General features: G+C 47.2%; 1 protein-coding gene across 5 annotated transcripts in view; it reads right to left on the bottom strand.

Annotated features, from left to right (window-relative positions):
• Positions 1-14,269: 14,269 nt before the first annotated feature.
• PARD3B (par-3 family cell polarity regulator beta) overlaps positions 14,270-19,903 on the bottom strand; it is a 980,330-nt gene continuing 974,696 nt past the window's right edge. For 4 of the 5 annotated variants that reach the window (XM_045806556.2, XM_045806554.2, XM_087862421.1 and 1 more), the window contains one exon: positions 16,880-18,932. In XM_045806556.2, the coding sequence (XP_045662512.2) occupies positions 18,575-18,932 (358 nt within the window). In that variant the 3' untranslated portion in view covers positions 16,880-18,574. Of the gene's footprint in view, positions 18,933-19,903 lie in introns of all 5 variants that reach the window. The other variant, XM_045806555.2, reaches the window with a different exon arrangement.

Raw genomic sequence — 19,903 nt, 5'->3', positions numbered from 1 at the left:
ATTTTGAACGTTCCTATAACAGCAATGTTTCTTCAAGGGTGATCTGTAGGCCATGTATATCAGAATGAACTTCTGTACATGTTAAAAATGCAGATTTCTGGCCCAGCCCCTCACCTAGTAAAACTGCATCTTTAGAGACAGGCCTAGGATCCATCAGTTTTAACCACTTCCCAGGTATTTTTACATTTTCCATGTTTGGGGCAATTCTGAGGGAGGAATAAAAGAAAGGATTTTCAAAGATGGATCATCTTGGCTGTTGGTAGGTTTCAGTTATTCATGCTGTTGAAAAGAAGCACTGTCAAACGTGGAGAACAACATTCTAGGTGGGCTGGGCTAACAAGGTGGAAGACTTTCCATTGCTTGGAGAATAGATTATGTTAATTAAGGAAGTTTTCTCTTCAACCAGAATTTTCCCACTTCCCATAGAGTTTTGCAAAATGGGTCCCTACCAAAGCCACATATCACATGGTCAGAGGACCAATCTCATCACATATACCAGTTGCCTGACACATCCAGACACAACCACGGAATGCTGTTATTACCATCCCCATTGCAATAAAGATGGCATTGGATGGACCAATAGTTCAGGTTACAATGCAATTCTTGGTAACAGATATATACACCAGAGATTTATAAGACCTTTCCATTATCCTGGTTTGCAGATGTGTGGGGGAGGAAAGGAGCCCGAGGAACTCTGAAAAGCAATGATTAAAAAAAAAGAAAAGGGGGGGTGAAGCTTATTCCCATTCCCAAGCTAGATCAATCATTATTCCAAAGTGATTTTTAATCAAATCCAACATATGGTTTTTATTAATTTGGGGGCAATTCCCCTACCATCTAGTGCAATAAAAAAAGGATGTTGAGATCATAAAAGATTATGGCATCCCTTATCAAGCTGGCAAACAACAAGTGTAAAATCCAAGATAATGAAATAAGTTGAATTGCTTCATCCTTCCCTCCCTGGTTTTATTGTTATTATTTTTATTGCCAAAAGTTCTGAGGGGAAGAGATTCAGAGCTGGATTATGAATAGATTGTGAGTCAGGTTCATTTCCAGGATGAAGCTGATACCAAGGGCCCAAACTTCTAACAGCCTCAGTGGGAAGAAAGCAAAGTGCTATCTTTAAGCTCTAATTTGCAGGCATGATTCACCCATATTCAACTTTCTGTTTTTTGAAGATAAAAAAAAAAACCCTCCTAAGCTCAAAATTTTTTTCAAGATTTTATTTTTAAGTGATCTCTACACCCAGCATGGGGCTTGAACTTACAACCCCAAGATCAAGAGCCGCATGCTCTACTGACTAAGCCAGCCAGGTGCCCCAGGAGGTTTTTCTCCTTGTCAGTTGGTTTGACCAAGTGTTGTTCCTGTTAGGATAGGTTCGTGCTGCTTTCTCTGGAGCTAAACCCACGGACAACGGAGACTAGTAGATCTCCCATGACAGTCCCACTGTGAACATTAGGCTCGGCTGACTGTCAAGGCTTTTTAGCTCTGCCACAGCGAACTTCTGCAATATAACCTCAAACTCTGACCCGCTTAGATATAGCCTGGAAGAGTGAGGTTGGTAATAAGACGGGGGAGGGGGGGATGACCATGACTTCTGAGAGTTGCTAATCTATCGTTGAGAGAGACTGGGAGGGAGGGGCAGGGGAACAACGCTGGTGGAGCGCCGCGCTAGGTAAGTTGACGCAGGTAGCTTATTCATCTTCTTAAACATCCTGTGAGGCAGGAATTATTGCCACCTGCTCATAAATGGAGACCCTGTGTCTCAGAGAGTTTCAATGATCCACTCAAGGTCATACAATTCATTGGTGGGGAGTAGAGCTTCCAACTCGGGCCTGCTGGACTGGGACGCCCAGCTGTCTCCCATCTACTGGTACCTGCTAAGGTGAGGACCTCCAGCCACTGTGGCGAGGGGAGAAGCCAGGAGGCAGGTGGCAGAGGGTGCAAGGAATCTTTCTGTTCCATTCCTGTTCCCACAGCTCTTGGTGCAGCCAGGTTTGGGGAATAGAAGAGCTTGTGTCACCTGCCTCTCTCAGGAGAGCTTGAAATTGGCTTTTCCATGAGGGAAACAGGTTAGTGTAGAGCTTGCCAAGCCGAATGATGCCTTTTTGTGAGCCAGCTCTGTGTTTCAGAGAAAAATTCTGACCCGCAGAATTTTTTCTGCCAAACTGCAGTCTTCAGGTTTGCCAATCACCCTGCAGATTGCCATAACACAGCATTCAAGAGAAGTTACCACAGAGGGGCTAATTCATAAAGAAGAAATGGTCATGCCATATTTTGTCAATGAAGGGATATCTTAGCTCTGGCTGCTGTAACAAGAATACTACAGACTGAGTGGCTTAAACAACAAATATTTATTTCTCATAGTTCTGGAATCAAAAAGTCGGAGATCAAGTTACTGGCAGATTTGGTTCCTGGTGAGACCCTTCCTCCTGGCTTATAGATGGCTGCCTCCTCATAGTGTCCTCACATGGCAGAGAGAAAGGCAGCAAGCTCTGGTTTGTCTTCGTCTTAGAAGCACTACGAGTTTTAAGGATGAGTAAGGACTAAGCCCATCCTGAGGATCCTACCTCATGATTTCATCTAAACCTAATTAACTCCCAAAGGGCTCACCCTCAAATACCATCACATTGAGTATTACGGCTTCACCATATGAATTCCAGGGAGGAGAGAACACAGACATTGTCTGTAACAGGGGTTCAGTCTCTGCATCAAGGAGAGGAGGTCGGCCATTTTCTGTTCTCCCGGTCTAATCCATGGGAGGCATGGCAGGGAGGGGTCTGACTGCAAAGGAACAGCATCTGAGGATCAAGCAGACAGAGACAGAGCTTCCCCTCCCCTTTTGCTGCTCTTGAATTGCTTTCAACCTAAGGAGAGGCCTCACAGATGCTTTTTAGGGGACTCTGAGAAAAGCCCACAGGGATTTTTTTCTGCTGAATGAATTGCTGTTTCAGGCCTTAGTAACGGGGCACATAAAAAAAAAAAAATCTTTTCCTGTCATCCTTAAGTAATTTTTCCAACCTTGATGCCTGGAATAGAAGAATTTCCTTGCAACCTCAGCATCCTGTTTCTAAAAGTCGAGAAATATCTCAGGACAGTTTGTGGAATGCCCTGTGTGATATGTGGTGCGTGAAGAAAAAAAAAAAAAAATCAACATTTATGGCACATTTCTTAGATTGAAATGCAGGAGAAGAGCACACACCATAGATAGAGTTTGGCAGACAAGGTTTCTCACTAATAGGGCGAACAATTTAAAAGAGAATGTCATCAATTGTAATATAAGTTTACTTTTCATCTAATGAATTTTAATGGCAGCTTTCACCATGAACTCCAGGAATCCGTAAGAAACAGGAAAACCTGCCTGGAAACTTATTTGATAGTCGCTAAAGCAAAGTCTCTAGTATTATCTCCGCTCCATTTCTAAAACACATTATTTTCTCACAAAACATTTATGGCACAAAGAATATTCATCATACTGCTTGTACTCACTGCAACCTGAATGCAGACTCTCTTTGAGAAGTCTTATTTTTTTGCATATCTTATTTTGTTATTCAAATGATGAAGCATATTTTGCAGGGAGTTACACCTTTTTAGAGGCAGATTTTGTTCTGGAAAATGGTGCAGCATTTCCATTTCTCACTTCTTTACATACCTGGTTTCTTGTCAGCAAATGTAACTATGTTTGACAAAGCAGTCCTGTAATCTATCCTTGCAAGCAGTGGGCTGCCGTGTGTTTCCAAATCTCTAATTAGGAGGATATACCTTTCCCAGGAAGAAGGTAAAATGGACAGCTGTTTCTCAAGATCTTGAATATGTTTTTTTTTTTCACCAGATTTTGACTCAAAATAGAGACCCTTGTCATCTGAAAGTCATCTTTGTCCTGGACTTAGTTTTACAGGTTTAAACCTGACTGTTTTCCTGACAAGGCTGTGCTCCCCATTAGCCACGATGAAGAGTGGCCAGACCACACAAGCTCACATTGACCCCAGCTCACCTGACTGTAGAGGTTCGACTGAGCTGAGGAAACCCCAAAGCTTCCCTTTTTGTTGTCTTTTAAGTGGAATTTTTGACATTAGGAGGTGGCATTTTGCACTCATCAAATATCAAAAATCCCAGGGCTTTCGAGAGAGGTGAGCTGTCGAATACCTTGAACGCACATTGCCCTGCCAAGCTCTAGCCCCTACCTTCACAGATCCCACACGACCCCTCTAGCAGGCCTATTGCACCGCACACCTGTAGGAGGCACTGTTCACATCGTATTGTAGGAACGGCACTCCTGGGCCTACGTGAGTGCTCCCGCCCAAGTTGTATAGCAGAGTAGCGCTTCCTGCCACATTAAAACAAAGTCAGTCACACCACCGGGCAAGATAGCATTCTTCCAGAAGTCTTCATGGTTCTATGCCCTGGGGGGATTCTCACCATCTTCGGTAAGCAGGTCCTCAACTCTTCTCTAGAGCTCCTGAAGCTATGCCTCTGGCTGCTACCCCAAACGCAGCCATTATGAATTGTCTTAGTTTTCTATTGCTGCTAGAACGACTGATCATAAACTTGATAGCTTAATGTAAACGTATTACCTTCTAGCCCTGTAGGTCACAAATCCAGGATGAGACTTACCGGGCTAAAAGGTAGGCTGGCTGTGTTCCTTTCCATCAGCTCCAGGGGAGAATCCATTTTCTTGCTCATTCAGGTGTTGGCAGAATACAGTTCCATGCTGTTATAGGACTGAGATTTCCATTTTCTCATTCTGTCTGCTCCCAGACGCCCCTTCTGATCCTAACGTGAAGATTCCTGTACCTCAGCGTAGTAACGGAGCATCGGACACTTCTCCCACCACCATCTCTCTGGCCTTCCGACATTGACTTGCTCTCTCATCCCAGTCCTCTGCTTTAAGGACTCGTGTGATTGGATTGGACCCACCTGGATAATGCAGCGTAATCTCCCCATCTCCAGGTTCTTAACCATAATCACATCTGTAAACTCCCTTTTGCCAAGGAACCGTAACATATTCCTGGTGTCCTGGGATGAGGATGAGGACATCTTTGGAGCCCATTCTTCTGCCTACCATGATATTGATTTAATTATGTGGCCTTTTCAACTAGTTAAACAATAAAACCAATTATTTATTGAGAACCTACTGTGTTGTAGACAGTATTAACTGTTACTGCTTTTCTCCAACCACAGACATAGAGCTCCTCATTTAACCCTCCGGTGACCCTGTGAGGTACCACTGGTGTCAGCCGAGAGTGCGATCAGCTGCAAGGAAAGGAAGCCCCAACCAATGCTACTTTATTGTTTTAAAATTTAAAAGAGGAGCTCTATAGCAGCTCAATTATGCCTTCGGGATCCCCAGACTCTTTCTCTCTTTGCTGGGAGGTAGAATACTGCAGTAGTTATTAGCATGGACCTTGCAGCCTGTTGCACGGGTTTGTGCAAGTTTCCTCCTCTACAAATGGAAGTAATAATATACTCGGACCATGCGTTGGTGGAGTACGTGAGTTAATACATTTAATGTGCTCAGAACCACACCTGGTGCATATTAAATGCTCAGTAAGTGTTGACTATCTTGAATTATTTCTGCATGCTAAATGTTATTTAGCATGTCGGCGTTTGGCTTCATATCTCTTTTTTTTTTTTTTAAGATTTTATTTATTTATTCGACAGAGATAGAGACAGCCAGCAGAGAGGGAACACAAGCAGGGGGAGTGGGAGAGGAAGAAGCAGGCTCCCAGTGGAGGAGCCTGATGTGGGGCTCGATCCCATAACGCCGGGATCACGCCCTGAGCTGAAGGCAGACGCTTAACTGCTGTGCTACCCAGGCACCCCTGGCTTCATATCTTTATGCGTAACACCTCGTGGTAGCAAGATGGTGGTTGTACTTCTAGCTGTGACAGGTAGGAAGAGGAAGGAACAAGTGAGAAAGAGAGAGACTTCTCAGAAATCCCCGGCCACTTCTCACGTCTCATTGGCCAGGCAGGTGAGACCTATGGCCTTCCCTATATTGAAGGAAAATCTGAGAAAGCAATCTTTTTTTTTTTTTCTTTATATAATGAGGAATCTGTATGGGCAGACATTCATTATACCCGTCCTTTGGTCACTGTTCCACAGTCTCCCAAGAAAAGGGTGACCTTTACAGTAGAGAAGGAAACAAGCGGGACCCAGGAAGGCACTAGCAGGGTCTACATGGTCGGTCATTGGTATATTGTTCAGTGTGTAGGAGTCTTAGTGGCACACGGGGCAGAGATTTTGATGGGAGGCTGGTGGGATGTGCGGAGGTTGGGGGAGAGCATCTGAACAATAGGGAGTGTTATGGGTTGAATTGTGTCTCACTCAAAAGATATGTTCAAATCCTAATACCTGTGAATGGGGACTTCTTTGGAAATGGGTTCTTTGCAGATATAATCAAATGAAAATGAGGTCATACTGGATTAGTTTGGGTCCTAGTCCAATGCTTGGCATCCTCATAAGAGGGAAATTTGGACACAGAGACCCACGGGTAAGATGCCATGTGATGACGGAGGCAGACCGAGGCCTGCACTAATGCTAATGTAATTCCAAGGCTTTGGGGAAAGTAAGGCTCCCATCTGATGCTTGTCATATTTGTGTCTGGCTTGTCTCTGGCTCTAGCAGGAGAATCAGCCAAATGCCCCTGCAGTCACCCACTGCTGGGGGATGAGAGCAAGAAAAGGACCCATGGACCCACGGCAGAACTACAGCCAGGAGCAAGGCAAAAGGCCAGGCAAGATTCCCCTTGGGGGAAACCTACCTGGTCAGTACAATCTCTCTCCTAGAACATTCTGGCCTTGTTTCATTCATCTACAGGTTACCTTGAAGTCCTAGGGTTCAAACAGGTTGCATCCTCCAAAAGTTACTCTGCCTTCTGGAAGCCTCAGAGACCCCTGGGACACCTCTCCACTGGCTTAGCACCTCTCCACTGGCTTAGCAAATGAAGTTTCTGAACTTCATTTTTTGGCCATCCCATGGTTGTTACCATGTCCATTTGTACCATTATTTATTTAATATCTACCTAAATTATTTTATTTTTAAAAATTTATTTATTTTTAGAGAGAAAGAGTGCCAGCAGGGGGAGGAGCAGAGGGAGAGGGAAAGATGCACACTCCCTGCTGAGCGCAGAGCCCCATATGGGCCTCGATCTCACAACCCTGAGATGATGACCTAAGCCAAAATCAAGAGTCAGATGCCCAACCGACTGAGCCACCCAGGTGCCCCCTAAATAATTTTATTTTTAATGAAAACTAACTTGACTACTGTAAGTGAAAAAAAAAGCCAGGATCATTTTGTCTAAATAGAAGACAATTATAAAATTAATATAATGAAAGCAAAACAAAGTTATTAAATTCAAGCTAGAGCCTGCGGAAGTCTGAGATCTGCTCTCTGTTAATAAAAGAGATTAACAAGTTGTAGAGGGGTGTTGAAGACATACTAGCAATTGACCACATCTTTCTTCTTGTAGGAAGTAGAGATTTAGAAACGAAATGCTTTCTCACGGTGATCGTGTGCTATTTGCCACTTACAGACAGGGTCTTTGCAAACGAGGGCTCACCCAGCTCGCTAACTCGAGAGCCTCTTGTAACTCACCCGCCACCGTGCCGGCCCTAGGAGGGCTTATCCTCCTATGGACAACAGGACGGAGGGGTGCGCCTGCCAGTGATCACACCCCAACCTTGGCCCAACGTGACTCTGTCATCAACCCCACTCCAGTGAGCTCGCTGGGGCAGGGTGATGGTGTAGGATCGGAGTGACAGACAGCAGTAAGGTTTCAGGGATGTGCCGCTAAGAAGGGACCGAGATGTCCTAATGCCGAGTCCTTGGGAAGGACCTCACTGCTGCTCAACACATCATGGCGGGCCCTGGCCGCCGGGAATACTCAAGTTTCCCCAACCCCCAGCCTTACGTGGCACAGGCCTGGTTTGTGGGTTGGGGGGGGCTATATATCTGTGGAGGAAAAGTTCCACGTTTCAAACAAAACCAGTTTTCACACATCCGACACCTATGAGCCAGTCGGTTCACCTGCAGATACTCCTGCTCCGATTGCTCTACTGTGGTCTCCGCTGGGGGCCTGCAGCCTGTGATTTTGCAGAACGCAGCCTAAAGAGCGGGAGCCTTTGAAAGTGGGTCCTGAAGCAGTGTGGTCGCACCTCTCTGAGGCTTCCTTTTAAAGCCTGGATTGGAAAAAAAAAAAAAGATCACCGAGAAGAGGCACAGCCCCAGGCCAAACACTGTCACACTGCGAAGGTCAAGAGAGGGTCAGGAGAAAAACGGATATTGAAAGGCCACCTGGAGAGCAGGGCTGTGCCTGGGTCTCCGTCACCCCTCCCCACCCTGCCATCTCACACCTGGGGGGTCGGGAGGCAGGATGGTGGGTGGAGACAAAGCCAAGGCTCCACTTTCCAATCACCCCAAATGCTGCTTATCACAGGGATTTTGGCTCCTAGGTGGTAGAGCCGTAGGAGTGCGGAACGGGGAAGGTATAATGTGGCTAAAAGCTGCTTTAATAAAGCACCGGGCTGGTCTGAGCTTCACTCTCCATAAATCAAAGGGCGACACCACAGCCCTCTCTGAAGACCAGCAAGACAGCGCATTGTGGGGCTGGGGCGGCTCTTAAATCGAATCGACAGCTCTTTGAGCAAAAATACAGCCGTGACCGGAGGACTGGAGGTGGCTGCATGCTGGAAAATATCCTAAGGAGCACGCACATTTCCCAGGTGATAAGAATGCTGAATGGTTCAGAGCCGAGAAGCCTTGGAAAACAATTAGCCAGAGAAGCAAGATAACCTGTTGAAATTATGGCCCCGCACTTTACTGCTCTTAATAAATTTCCTGGCAACCTCTTTCCACCTTGGAGTCCTGGTCTGTTTATACCTTTAGTAGTTGGGGGAATTAAGTCATCAAAGTTTCATCTACCTGTCTGACCTCAGCCAGAAGTACAACTTATTTGCCTGGATACCTTTCAAAACTGCTGTCTACATAGATTATAATTTAATATATAGTGGAACTAACACAAGGCTATTTCTTGAGTCTCAAATGTCAAAATCTGCATTTACACGTTCTGAATTTTCTTCAACGCTGCACACATTTTAGATAGTAATCACCGTGGAGGACTTGAAGAATTAAAAGTAATTGCCCTGAGATTTGCTTTTGATCTCCATGGGGGCAGCAAGGAGACTCTTGGGCCCAGAGCTGAATTTACTAGCCACTTCACTAGCCACAGCTGTTCTTAGTCTCAGTTTTCTCATCTGTAAAATGGGGTTAGTGTGCCCACTTTGCTGATGTGAAGAAGAAATGAGGTGAATGTAGGGAAAGCAACTGTCACTGCTCCTGGACACTCAGTAAATATTAGCTCTCTCCTCTTTAGTAAGAGCTGCTGATTTGCTGAATTTTTCCAGTTCAGTTGTCATAGTGCTTCATTTGGGCTCGTTTTATGTAAACACTCTTTTGGAGTGATTCTCCCCACCCCCGCCCCGCCCCAGACCCACCAAGTGCCTAAGTCCCTGGAGTCCCTAAGTCGCTTATTCTTGTAGGGTCTGAAATCCCAAAGGCAAGTTTCTGATTCATTGAAGGCTTTGCTTTCTCATGGAGTTTGAGGATTAAACAAGATAAATTATGAAAATCATTTAGGCCAGGATCTGGCACTTGCTAAGCACTGAATAATACTAGTCATCATTAGTATAAACCTCCCGCCCTCCCACCCCCATCACACAACCTATGTTCCTCCTTGTCCCCAAATCACACATGGTTGGAGGGTTCCTGTCTCTGTGCGGATGCTTACGTTCTTTTCTGTAGCTGGAAAGCCAATACCCTTCCTTGCCGGGCCTGTTGACATTCTTCTCATCCTTTTAGGCCACTTCCATAAAACTTACGCGATCCTGTCCACACCCAAAGTCAGAAGTCAGGCTTTCCTGGCAGTGCACACCTCGCGCGAGCACTCAGCACGGGTGGCCTTGAGTTTTGATCCTTTGTGCACACGCGGGTCCTCGCAGGCAGAATCCAAGCCCTGTCCGCATCTGGGATCCTCTGCAGCGTTTTGCCATGTTTGACATGAAGCAGCTGTTGGGCTACGATCGAAACTCACTTTGTTTTTGTACGTCTCATTTCAGGGACGAGGCAGAAGAGCTACGAAGTCCAGGGTTGTTAGGGTTCAGTGAAAACTAGTTTTCTATGGTGTCACACACTCATGATCGTGCAGCCAACTTAGGTATTCGGGCTTGTCTGGTGAGGGGCAGGCGCAAGCAGCCACATAAAGCTTCAGTGGAAAGGGTGGTAAGTGAACGTTGAACATTGACGGCTGAAGCATCTCTCCTCTTCCAGAGGACAGGGCCACACCTGATGACCTCTGAGAGGCCGGTGATTAGGAAGGCACAGGTATGATGTACACCGGGCCACAGGCCCCGGAAGGAGCTTTTCATGCAAGCGGGCGAGTCCCCCGCCCACCACTGCAAAGCAGAGAGCCCACTCAGGAGGCGGCCACCCAGTGCCCGGAACATAGGAAGTTCCCCCAAAATACGTCATGAATAAAGAGCACGTCAGCTTTCTCCTTTGGGTGACCCTCAGTTACCTGGTTGGCTTCTTCATGCCTCAGTTTCTCTAGGTGTAAAATAAGTATGAACCCGATGTTCTTCGACTACGCGAGAGGCAAAAATGACTGTGATCCTGAAACATTCAGCATGCGCTGTAAGCAGTAATTAGTGAGAATAAACATGGCCGCGAACAAAGAAATCTCAATTGTCAAGACGCTTACAAAGTAATCTCTGGTTTCTTTGGAGACACCGAAAGAGCGTTCATTAAATTTTTATTTCAGTACCATTGTATGTAGGACTCAGTTTCCTTACGGAAAGTCAGGGAGCCCTCCAGGTCCCCACCTACAGTTGTTGAAAGGAACAAGTTATGCAAAGCACTTGCCTAAAATCCCAGGAATTACACAGTAATAATAGTAATCATTTGTCACGAAAAGTATTTCCGTCTTAGTGCGTTGCAAGTAATACATTTTCTCTTTACTTAAGTCTCTCTTTACTCTCTAAATAATGCATTACCTATTGCATTTACAATTTCCTAGCCTGCTTCGTGCTTTAAATTAGACTCTGGCTCGTCCACGTGAGCCAACACCTTTTACCTCAGGAATCATACTGGGCGATCTTTAACAACAGGACTTGGAGATTTACGGTTTGGGCTGCAAGGTGGAACTTCAGAAGTGCACAGCAATTCAGAAAAAGAACCCTTACACCTCATTTCTTCATTCAGATGAACTCAGCAAATATTTCTCGAGCTCCGAGTCAGAGCCAGGCAATGTGCTACAAATACGATGCTCTTCAGAAGGCCACACAGACGTGGAAACTAATCATCGTAATAGAGGTAATAAAAGTTTTATTGAGGATCTGCAGAAAGTATCTCGGTAACATTCGGGATGGAATTACCTAGAGTGGCTCGGGAGGAGGGCTGCGGCGGGAGTCTTGGGGAGGTTGGCTGCAGATAACTGAGTCCCTTCTAGCAGACCGAAAGGGACTTCATGTGAGAAGTTAGGTGCTTGCAGAATTCTTTGAAGGGCTGGAGAAGCCAGCTCTAGGCAGACCTTCTAGAAGGACAGAGCTGGCTCACTGCGGAAGTTGCGAACTTCTCGAAGATCAGAAGACGCCCCGACTGTTGGCACAGAATCACGTTACCCCAGCTGGGATCGGTACTCACACGATGCATGACCCTCACACAGCCTCTCGACCCCCGGGAAGCAAGGGGCCGGACATTCTTGCAGGAAATCAAATGCCTCTGTTACCCTGTGTGCCAGCAGGGCGTGCCTAGTCCTCGGTTCCATCCTCTGGCGTGTTTGGCCTGATCGGTAGGAGCTGGGCCTCACATGGAACCACGGCTATGAGGCAAGGCGGGAACTGTGGCCTCCAGGGCGAGCGCCCCGGCCCTGCAGTAGGTCCTGCTTCTCGAGGGTGGGGTGGATGTGAGGCAGCCAATCTCCAGTTCCTGCCTTGAAGTCTCCATAGGGAAGAGCTGCTGGATCCGGGCCTTAGGGACGAATGAGGATCCCTAGATGAAGGGCACTTTGAGCAGCTATGTTTATTGTGTGTTGCCATGGTACAGAGCTGGGCAATGCACACCTGGCTCAAATAAATACAAGTAATTTGGAAATAACAGTAGCACAGGATATAAAACTGGGAGCGGCAAAACGTGAAGAGGGAGGGGCACAGGGGACTGGTTCTGGAGGGCTTGGGGCTTTTGATGTTAGGCTGTAAGTAGGAGGGAGCCACAGAAAGGTTTTAAGGAGTGTGTACCTGTGTGTGTAAGAATAGGGGTGTGCATGAGTATGTGTGTGCATGTGGGGGGCAGGGATTGATTTTCCTTTTCTGCAGGATATGTTCTCTCCAGTGGTGTGCTCGTAAATGTTGAACAATGGCCTCTTCAGAGGGGAGAGAAAGTCTCGGTTCGTAGGCTCTGCTGATTTCTGTGCTGTAAATGCCTCCCACGCGGCCCAGGTGAAGCTACCGACGTGGCCTCACTTGACATGGCGTTGGGGAGAGATGTGGCCCGTGGGCTCTCGGGAGCTGGCTTAAACTGGCTCTGGAACCCCTGTATCTGTCATGTGAATTAGTTCTCAAAACAAGCCCCTAAGACATGGAGTGGTTCCATTTCACAAATGGTGAAGTCGAGGCCTAGAGAGATCAGTATTTTCACAACTGATAAGTACTTCAACCTGGTTTTAGATCCAGGTCTGCCTGTTTCCAAAACCAATGTCTCTCAACAAGACCACGCTGCCTCTGGAAGAGTAGCATACGTGCTCTGATCTCTACTTCAGCTAAAGTTCTCTGGCAGGAGAGAGCTGGGGCTGATACGGTAGCATGAAAGGGTTCTAGACAACATAGAAACAAATGGGTATGTACGTGTCTAACCACATTTTATTTACCAATGCGGGTGCTGAGTCTGTGTAGCATAGAGATGGTTCAGAAGGAAGCACAGTCAGAGGTAGGAGGGAGGCAAGAAGGCTAGTGAAGAGGCTGCGTGAGAAGCAAGAGGCTGAGCCCAGGCAGGATGTCAGGAAGCACGGACAGATTGGGTGCAATGGCTGGCCTTCCAACGTATCAGATGGGGATGGGTGGGAGGAAGGGGCAGAGTTGTAAATGGCAAGTCAAGGACCATTTCCAGTTTCTGGTTTGTAGCGTGAACATGGTGGGGCCATTGGCCAGGACAGAATCGTGAGAAGCAGGTTTCTTTGGAGAAAGCTTTTGCTTTCAGTTTGAATGTGTTGAGTCCAAAGGGCCTGTGGAAAGCTCAAGTGTGGATGATCAGTGGGAAAGTGGAAATGCATGTGCCTGGGAGACAGATCTGAGCTGGAGATTATGAGCAAATCTCTCCAGAGATGGTAGCTGAAATCTTGGCTGTGAATGAACTTGCAAGGGAGTCCAGGGAGGTCTGAGAGCAAGCCAGTAAAGAAGCTTGGGAAACAGGGATGGTCGCAAGCAGAACCCCCCAGAATCATGTTTCCACAGGCAAGGTGAGAGTGTTGCCAGCATGACGAGGAGGGGTCAGCAGAGTTGGATGCTGTGATGAGATGCCCAGATCCCGCTTCAAGAATGAAGGACAATTTTGGGCGCCTGGGTGGCTCAGTCGATTAAGCATCTGACTTTTGATTTCAGCTCAGGTTATGATTTCAGGGTCACGAGATCGAGCCCCAGGTCGGGCTCCATGCTTAGTGGCGAGTCTGCTTGGGATTCTTTACTCCTCTCCTGCCTCAAATAAATAAATAAATCTTAAAAAAAAAAAAAGAAAAGATAAAAGACAATTTTCCCTCAAAGATTGTCCCCAGCTGTCAGCCCTCTTTGGGGATTGCTTCACCTGAAGGGAACTGCCCGGGCCTGGGTCCCACCTCCTTCTGGGGGTAGCCGATACCCACACCAAGACAGTGGCACAAAGGCCCAGCTCCCTGGTCCCAGGTTGGGACAAGTGTGAAGGGCCACTGTAGCTCCAGGGTTCCTGTGGTGTTGGCTGAGGCCTAAGCTGGGAGAGCAGACTGCCCGGCCCTGCTGTCTTGCTCTGGCTTCTGCGGGTATCGAACCCAAGAGCACTCTCACAAACAGCCGGCCTGCTCACCTCCATCTTGCATCTGTTTTTTGGGAGCTCGGCATGTGACAAAGGCTTTCTTCTCATGTCCTCCGCCCTGTGACGCTGCTGTTCAAGGGTGATTAGGACCAGACCGACCTATTCCATTCATCAAATCCTAAAACAAACGGGTGGGGAGTGAAAACCAACACTCTGGTGTCTTACTGACTGAATAAAGCTTTATTTTAATGCAAAATAAAACGAGAAAAATTTATATATTCATATATAACAACATCCAAAATGTTTTCTGTGGTACAAATGGGATCATCCTAAGAAGTCTGTAAAGAATTCATTCTCCGCCCCCATATGCCAAAATATGATTTCACATAATTTATCTTCGGAACTTATGAACAGACTTGGTGTCATAAAAGCACAGGAAAACACTAGAAGAAGTGACTGTATAAACAGTAGGGTTTGTTTTTACGTTCCAGTAGTAAACAGCACGGCAGTCCGCATCGAGGCAAGAGAACACTCTCCCAGAGCTGAGTCAGGAGACAGTCTTTGGGGTTAGTTCACTCGGCACTCCAGGCTGGGGAGTTAAGCCCATCTTTAAAAGTCAGGCGCTGTGTGATTCTATTACTATTTAAGGACATGAGGGAGAAAAGAGTTTCCCTTAGAAGTAGTAGCTGCATATGAGATTCTAGGCTTATTTTAGATATCTACCTTTTATTCTCCTTTTTTTTCAGAGAGTTGACTTTGTAGGGATACCTTATGGAGACTCCTTTTTCTGGTCTCATTGTGGCATCATTTCCCACTAAGTCGGTGAGAACTGGGAGTGCAGAGAAATACTCCTGTGGCCGTTTCTGGATCCAGCTCCCTCCTGCCTAATTGCACGAAATCTGGACTTTTTGTTGCTCCTGGACTCAGAAAGCAGTAGGGTGTCTACCCAATTTAGCACCAGTTCGAAGGCGGTTCATTGAGGATTTCAGAGTTTAATGCCTATGGGAATTTTATAGACACACATTCCTAGCCAAACTCTGCTGATCTCTCTATCCCCCTGAAAGGCTAAGATGTTTCCCCAAAGAAAGCAAAAGCTGGGGTTATAGGTTAGGGGAACAACTGCTCTTTAAAGGCTGGATCCTTATGCATATAGACTCTATGCAGGACAGCTCCTAACGCTGTCGGGGGCATTTCCTTCTGAAGATAGTTCAACAAGTTCAGGAATCTTTCAAGGGAATAAGGAATGATGTTTTAATTTTATTTAGCTGGTGGCACCAATAAAGCTACAATGAAGTCTCAAACCTCCTTTATTGGAAAGCAGGCAGTTTGCTCCACGAGTGAGACGGTGGGTCCGTGGGTCTCACCACGCTCTTGATTATAAGATCTTTGCTCCATGCTGTCCTGTGGGGTCAACACAAGTTGACCTACAAGTCTAAGAATAATGAACTTCACGGTAATTTTATTTTCCAATTTTTGTTTGTTACTCAATTATGACTTAAGAAGATGCTCCTGTCTTTGAGATTGCCTTTCATCCACTGATTTAATATTGTGGGGAAGCGATTTTCTACCAAGAGTGATATTGCCGCAGTCCAGCGGCACACACGGTTAACGAGATGCAGTGTTTCCCTTCCTGGCAGAGGACTGAATTCTGCTGCACCTCAAAGTTTTCAATGGTCTGCTCCCTTTCCTATCTCTCCTCCTGCAGAAAGGTATGAAACAGAGCTCCTTAAAATATCCAGTGACTCGAGGCCAAAACATCATTTCAAGGCCTCCATGACCCAGTGGTCAGATCAGGAGCCAGGTGGGTGTGTGTTGGTGGGTTTGTCGCTCACCGTGCCGCTCTGTCCTTGGCGCTATTATATTCTGAGCGACAAGCAGACCTGATTGAATCTTCCCAAGGCCAAAAATTAACCGGGAACTACTTCCTGCTACTGGGCACCTCCTGATTACAGCCCGGTCTTCTAAATACTCTAACCAACCTGTTCTCCTAGAGACTGGGAAAGAGTTCTGCAACTTCTGGGTGGTGACAGTGGAGGGCTGGGACACAGGCTTTTATAAAGCTTATAGTCGAGCTGCTCTTAATTGTGGCTTGGCCTGACGGAGCCTCTGTCACACACAGTAGCTTCTTTTGGGCAGGGTCAAATAGGACATGTGTTACACTTCAGGCAAGAAAAGAAAACTGCTCTAATCTATTTTTCGTGCACTTTAACAGTCCCTTCGCATCCCTGGCTGCCTCCCCAGGATTAACAGGTGTTTTATTGACTTTGTATACAATGCAAAACCATGTTTTGAGCAGCTTGCCCTGAGCCCGGAAGCCGGAGGTATTGTGCTCCCAAGGTGGCAACGCAGTGAAAACACGGGCATTCTTCCTACAAGAGCCCCTGCTCCAACAGGCACAGAGTATCTCACCTTCTCGCACTGCCTCTGGCCACCCCTTGCGTGGCCTTGGCCTTAATCCGGAAGGAGACTTCTGGCTCGGCTACGTCCAATAGCCTAGAGAAATTTGGTTGAACTATGCAACAGACCGAAGAGCTGATTTTTAATGCTCCCCAACACGTTACATTTCCCTCACTTCACCATTTTCTTCCGGAAGGTTTATTTAGTTTGAGGGACAAGTGTCATGCAGCATGTTGGCAGAGAAGCCCCGTAGCTCACCTGCACCAACCCTAGGTGGTCAGGGCCCAAGCCCCTCAAGCCCCTTGCACGAACTGCCAACAGTCCGAGGTGCTGGCTCACGAGACATGGCAGGCGGCCAAAACCAGTGTGACAGTCTATTTTTAAGAGGGCCATGAGCAAATTGTAGTTTAGAAAATGATACCTCTTAAAGTCCAGTAAATAACAACTATTTATGTCTAAAACCAGCAGCTGCTTCGTTCCTGGTAATGCAACTCTATTTTAAATTGAAAAAAAAAAAAAAGACTAAACTGGGTTAGATACTCTGTATATTCCATAATACTATAATTTATTAAGCCCTGTCCGTCAGAAGTATTCTAATCTCAACCAAAATATGTCTACATTGAACTCAAGACTTTTTTTTTTTTCTTTTTTTTTTGGAGGGAATGGAGAGGAATGGCAAAGGCTTAAAGTCTCTTAAGCGTCACTGAACCATTCAAGCGGCTGCTCCCAGGTTTTGCTGGTCCTCAGTCTTTTGTGGTGTTCTCATTTGGGTCAGGTTGGAAGTTTTAGATGTCCTGCTGGAATAAGTAGAAAATCACTGCAAAACGCAAAGGAAACGTGATGGGTTTTGGAGGGTGGGGCGTCAGCTTTTCAAAGCCGTAAGACCTTCTATTCCCATCAGAGATGTGGGCCTCAGTGTTGCCCTGAGTTTTGTGACTGAAACACAGCAGGGAGATAATGATCTGGTTTTATGCCCCTTTTCCTTTCCCTTCTGATTTTTTTTTTTTGCCTTTTTATTTCCTTCCCCATCAAACTTTGCAGAAAGCATTTTTGTCTTACGTTCTCCATACCAGTAATCACATGCCTTCTCACACACAAACACACAGCCGGTCACTGCCACCTTCTACCTCCTGGCTACCAGCCCCAAAGGCCACAGGCAGCCCCTCCCTGTCCCTGGTGCACATAGCGCTATGTGGCACTGATTGTGCAATGAATTGGCACCCCCAGAGCATTGCTCCCCATGTGACCTAACCAGCGGGCCCTCTCTTTCTAACCCAACTACATTTTAGCCCACAAGTGGGAGCCTGGAAGTGGAGGGCCGCTTACGATAATGACAGGCAGGAGATTTGGGGGAGGATTCTGAAACCGGGTATCTCTGTGCTGTCGTGCCTGGGATTTGCGGGGAAGGAAGGGGAGGACCACAGCATTTTTGGCCCTCTTAACCTGGTCCTCAGAATATACTCCTTCTGGAAGCCCAAACTGGCTTTGCATATTCTTCCAGGACACTAATACTTCATTCATCTTATTTTTTTATATAAAAGCAAGAAAATATAAGATACTAATACCAAATGAGTGTTACTGGGAGCCTGAGAAATAGGAAAATGCAGCCTTCCTCTGGTGGGTATAGACATTTCGAGGAGATCACGAGTCATGTTCGCTGTTGTTTTCTCAATGACAAAAACTACTCATTTAAGATGCCCGTATGTGCAGCCACCCTTCAGACTTAATGGCTTTAATAAGGGGGCTGAGGCTGAGCCTCTGAGACCGTCTCCGCACTGCCAATTCGATGGCGCTCGCGGGCACCCGGGAGGCCCCGGGGTGCGATGTCTCCATTGTTATCTGCCTGTTCAGCTGCCACTCTCACTGAACCCAACAATTCTAAACGTACTTCAAATCTCAGGCAGTACTGTCTTTATGACCCCCCTCCTCTCTCTTCCTTGTGATCCCCCGCCCTCCTGTCCCCTCCTTTTTCCCTCTGGTCAGCGGTCAAGTGTTGCAACCTCGGTGAGAAAAACCTATCTGTACCATGGAGAATTCGGAACAGAGGAAGGCCTGAAAGTCTAGGGAGGGCAAAGGTGATGTCACACGTCTCCCTTTCTGGCTGGGCTGAGCTTGGTGGTATCAGTTACACGGCTGCAGTCATGGGGTTCTTCTGCCTGGGATCCTGGGCTCGGTAGGGGTACTGGTCTGGGCTGCCCCCTCGGGGCCCTGGTCTACCCATTTCCTGATAGGCTGGCACTCTGTGGTGCTCAGGAGGGGAAGGCGGAACATCTTGTCGGAAGGGTCCTTTATGCTGGGGGGCTGGCGGAGGAGGGTAATACTGAGGATACCGGAGGTCGGCGACCCTCAGATCCGGGGGGCGGGGGTAGCTCCCCTTGGGAGGATGCACGGGATGAGCCCCTGGGTAATATGGAAGCTCCCTTTCCTTGTAGAGCGCTCGAGGTGCTGCCGTCAGGCAGTCTATAGGGTCGGCTGGTCCTCCCCTGGAAAGAGAAGAACAGACACATGTCAGCAGCTACTGCGCTGGCTGCCCAGCTGAAGACCCCATTCCGCAGCCTCCCTGTGTGGTTTGGCGTGGCCAAAGGCTAGGTCTGGCCCATGGGGTGTGAACAGAAATGATGTGCACCTTTGAAGAGGGTGAGTTTTCTTCTTCCCTCTCTCCTTCCTGTTGGCCATCGGAGCAGCCATTTTAAACCACACGGAGGAAGCCACATGCTGAGGACAGTCGAACAACAAGAGGGCAAGGGCCCAAGTCCCTGACGCCATGGAGCCACATGTCAGCCAGGACTGCTTATTCTCCGATTGGTGCCAGAGAGAAAAATCTACTTCTACCTGATTCATACCACCGTATGTTGGCCTTTAGGATAGTGGCCAAACTGGTTTTCTAAACAAGGCTGCCTTTGGCTCTCCTAAAGCTGGGATGATTTGCCCCTCCCCTACTCTTCCCTACTATGACTGAAGCCTGTCATAGATGCGGTGCTAGAAGTGTCCGGGTTATGCAGAGTTATGAAGTTCCCGTGGACTCACTTCTCTGCTCGGTCTGTGGTGTGCTGCTGACATGGGCCATGGTCTTGGTCTAACTCTGGTAAGCTTCTGTCACCTTCCCCATGTGCCCTCTCCTCTCTACAGTTCCTAGAAAAAGTCCTAACCCAGCGCTGGGAATTAGCCACCTAGAACCTCGATCTAAAGCAATTCTACCACAAAGCCGAGAAGCAGCACCAGGCCAGGGGCGGAGGGGGAGTAGCCGAGCAGCTGGAAGCTGCGTTGTGTGATGAGGAGGCCCACAGAACGGTCCAGGGCAAGAATAAACACTCCCAGAAAGTGACCCTGTCTGCATCTCTCTGCTAAGACGACGAGCATCCTCTGATCCATTTGCTATAACAGAAGCAGTCCGTCTCCAATGTACAGATGACTGCGTCTTATCTAGCCTGGCCTTCAACAGACGAGCTCTGTT

This window comes from Ursus americanus, chromosome 1, assembly GCF_024610735.1.
Source record: "Ursus americanus isolate L20-20 chromosome 1, mUrsAme1.1.p, whole genome shotgun sequence".
Lineage (NCBI taxonomy): Eukaryota > Metazoa > Chordata > Mammalia > Carnivora > Ursidae > Ursus > Ursus americanus.
The sequence above is the reverse complement of the archived record's forward strand: the minus strand, read 5'-3'. Positions and strand labels throughout refer to the sequence as shown.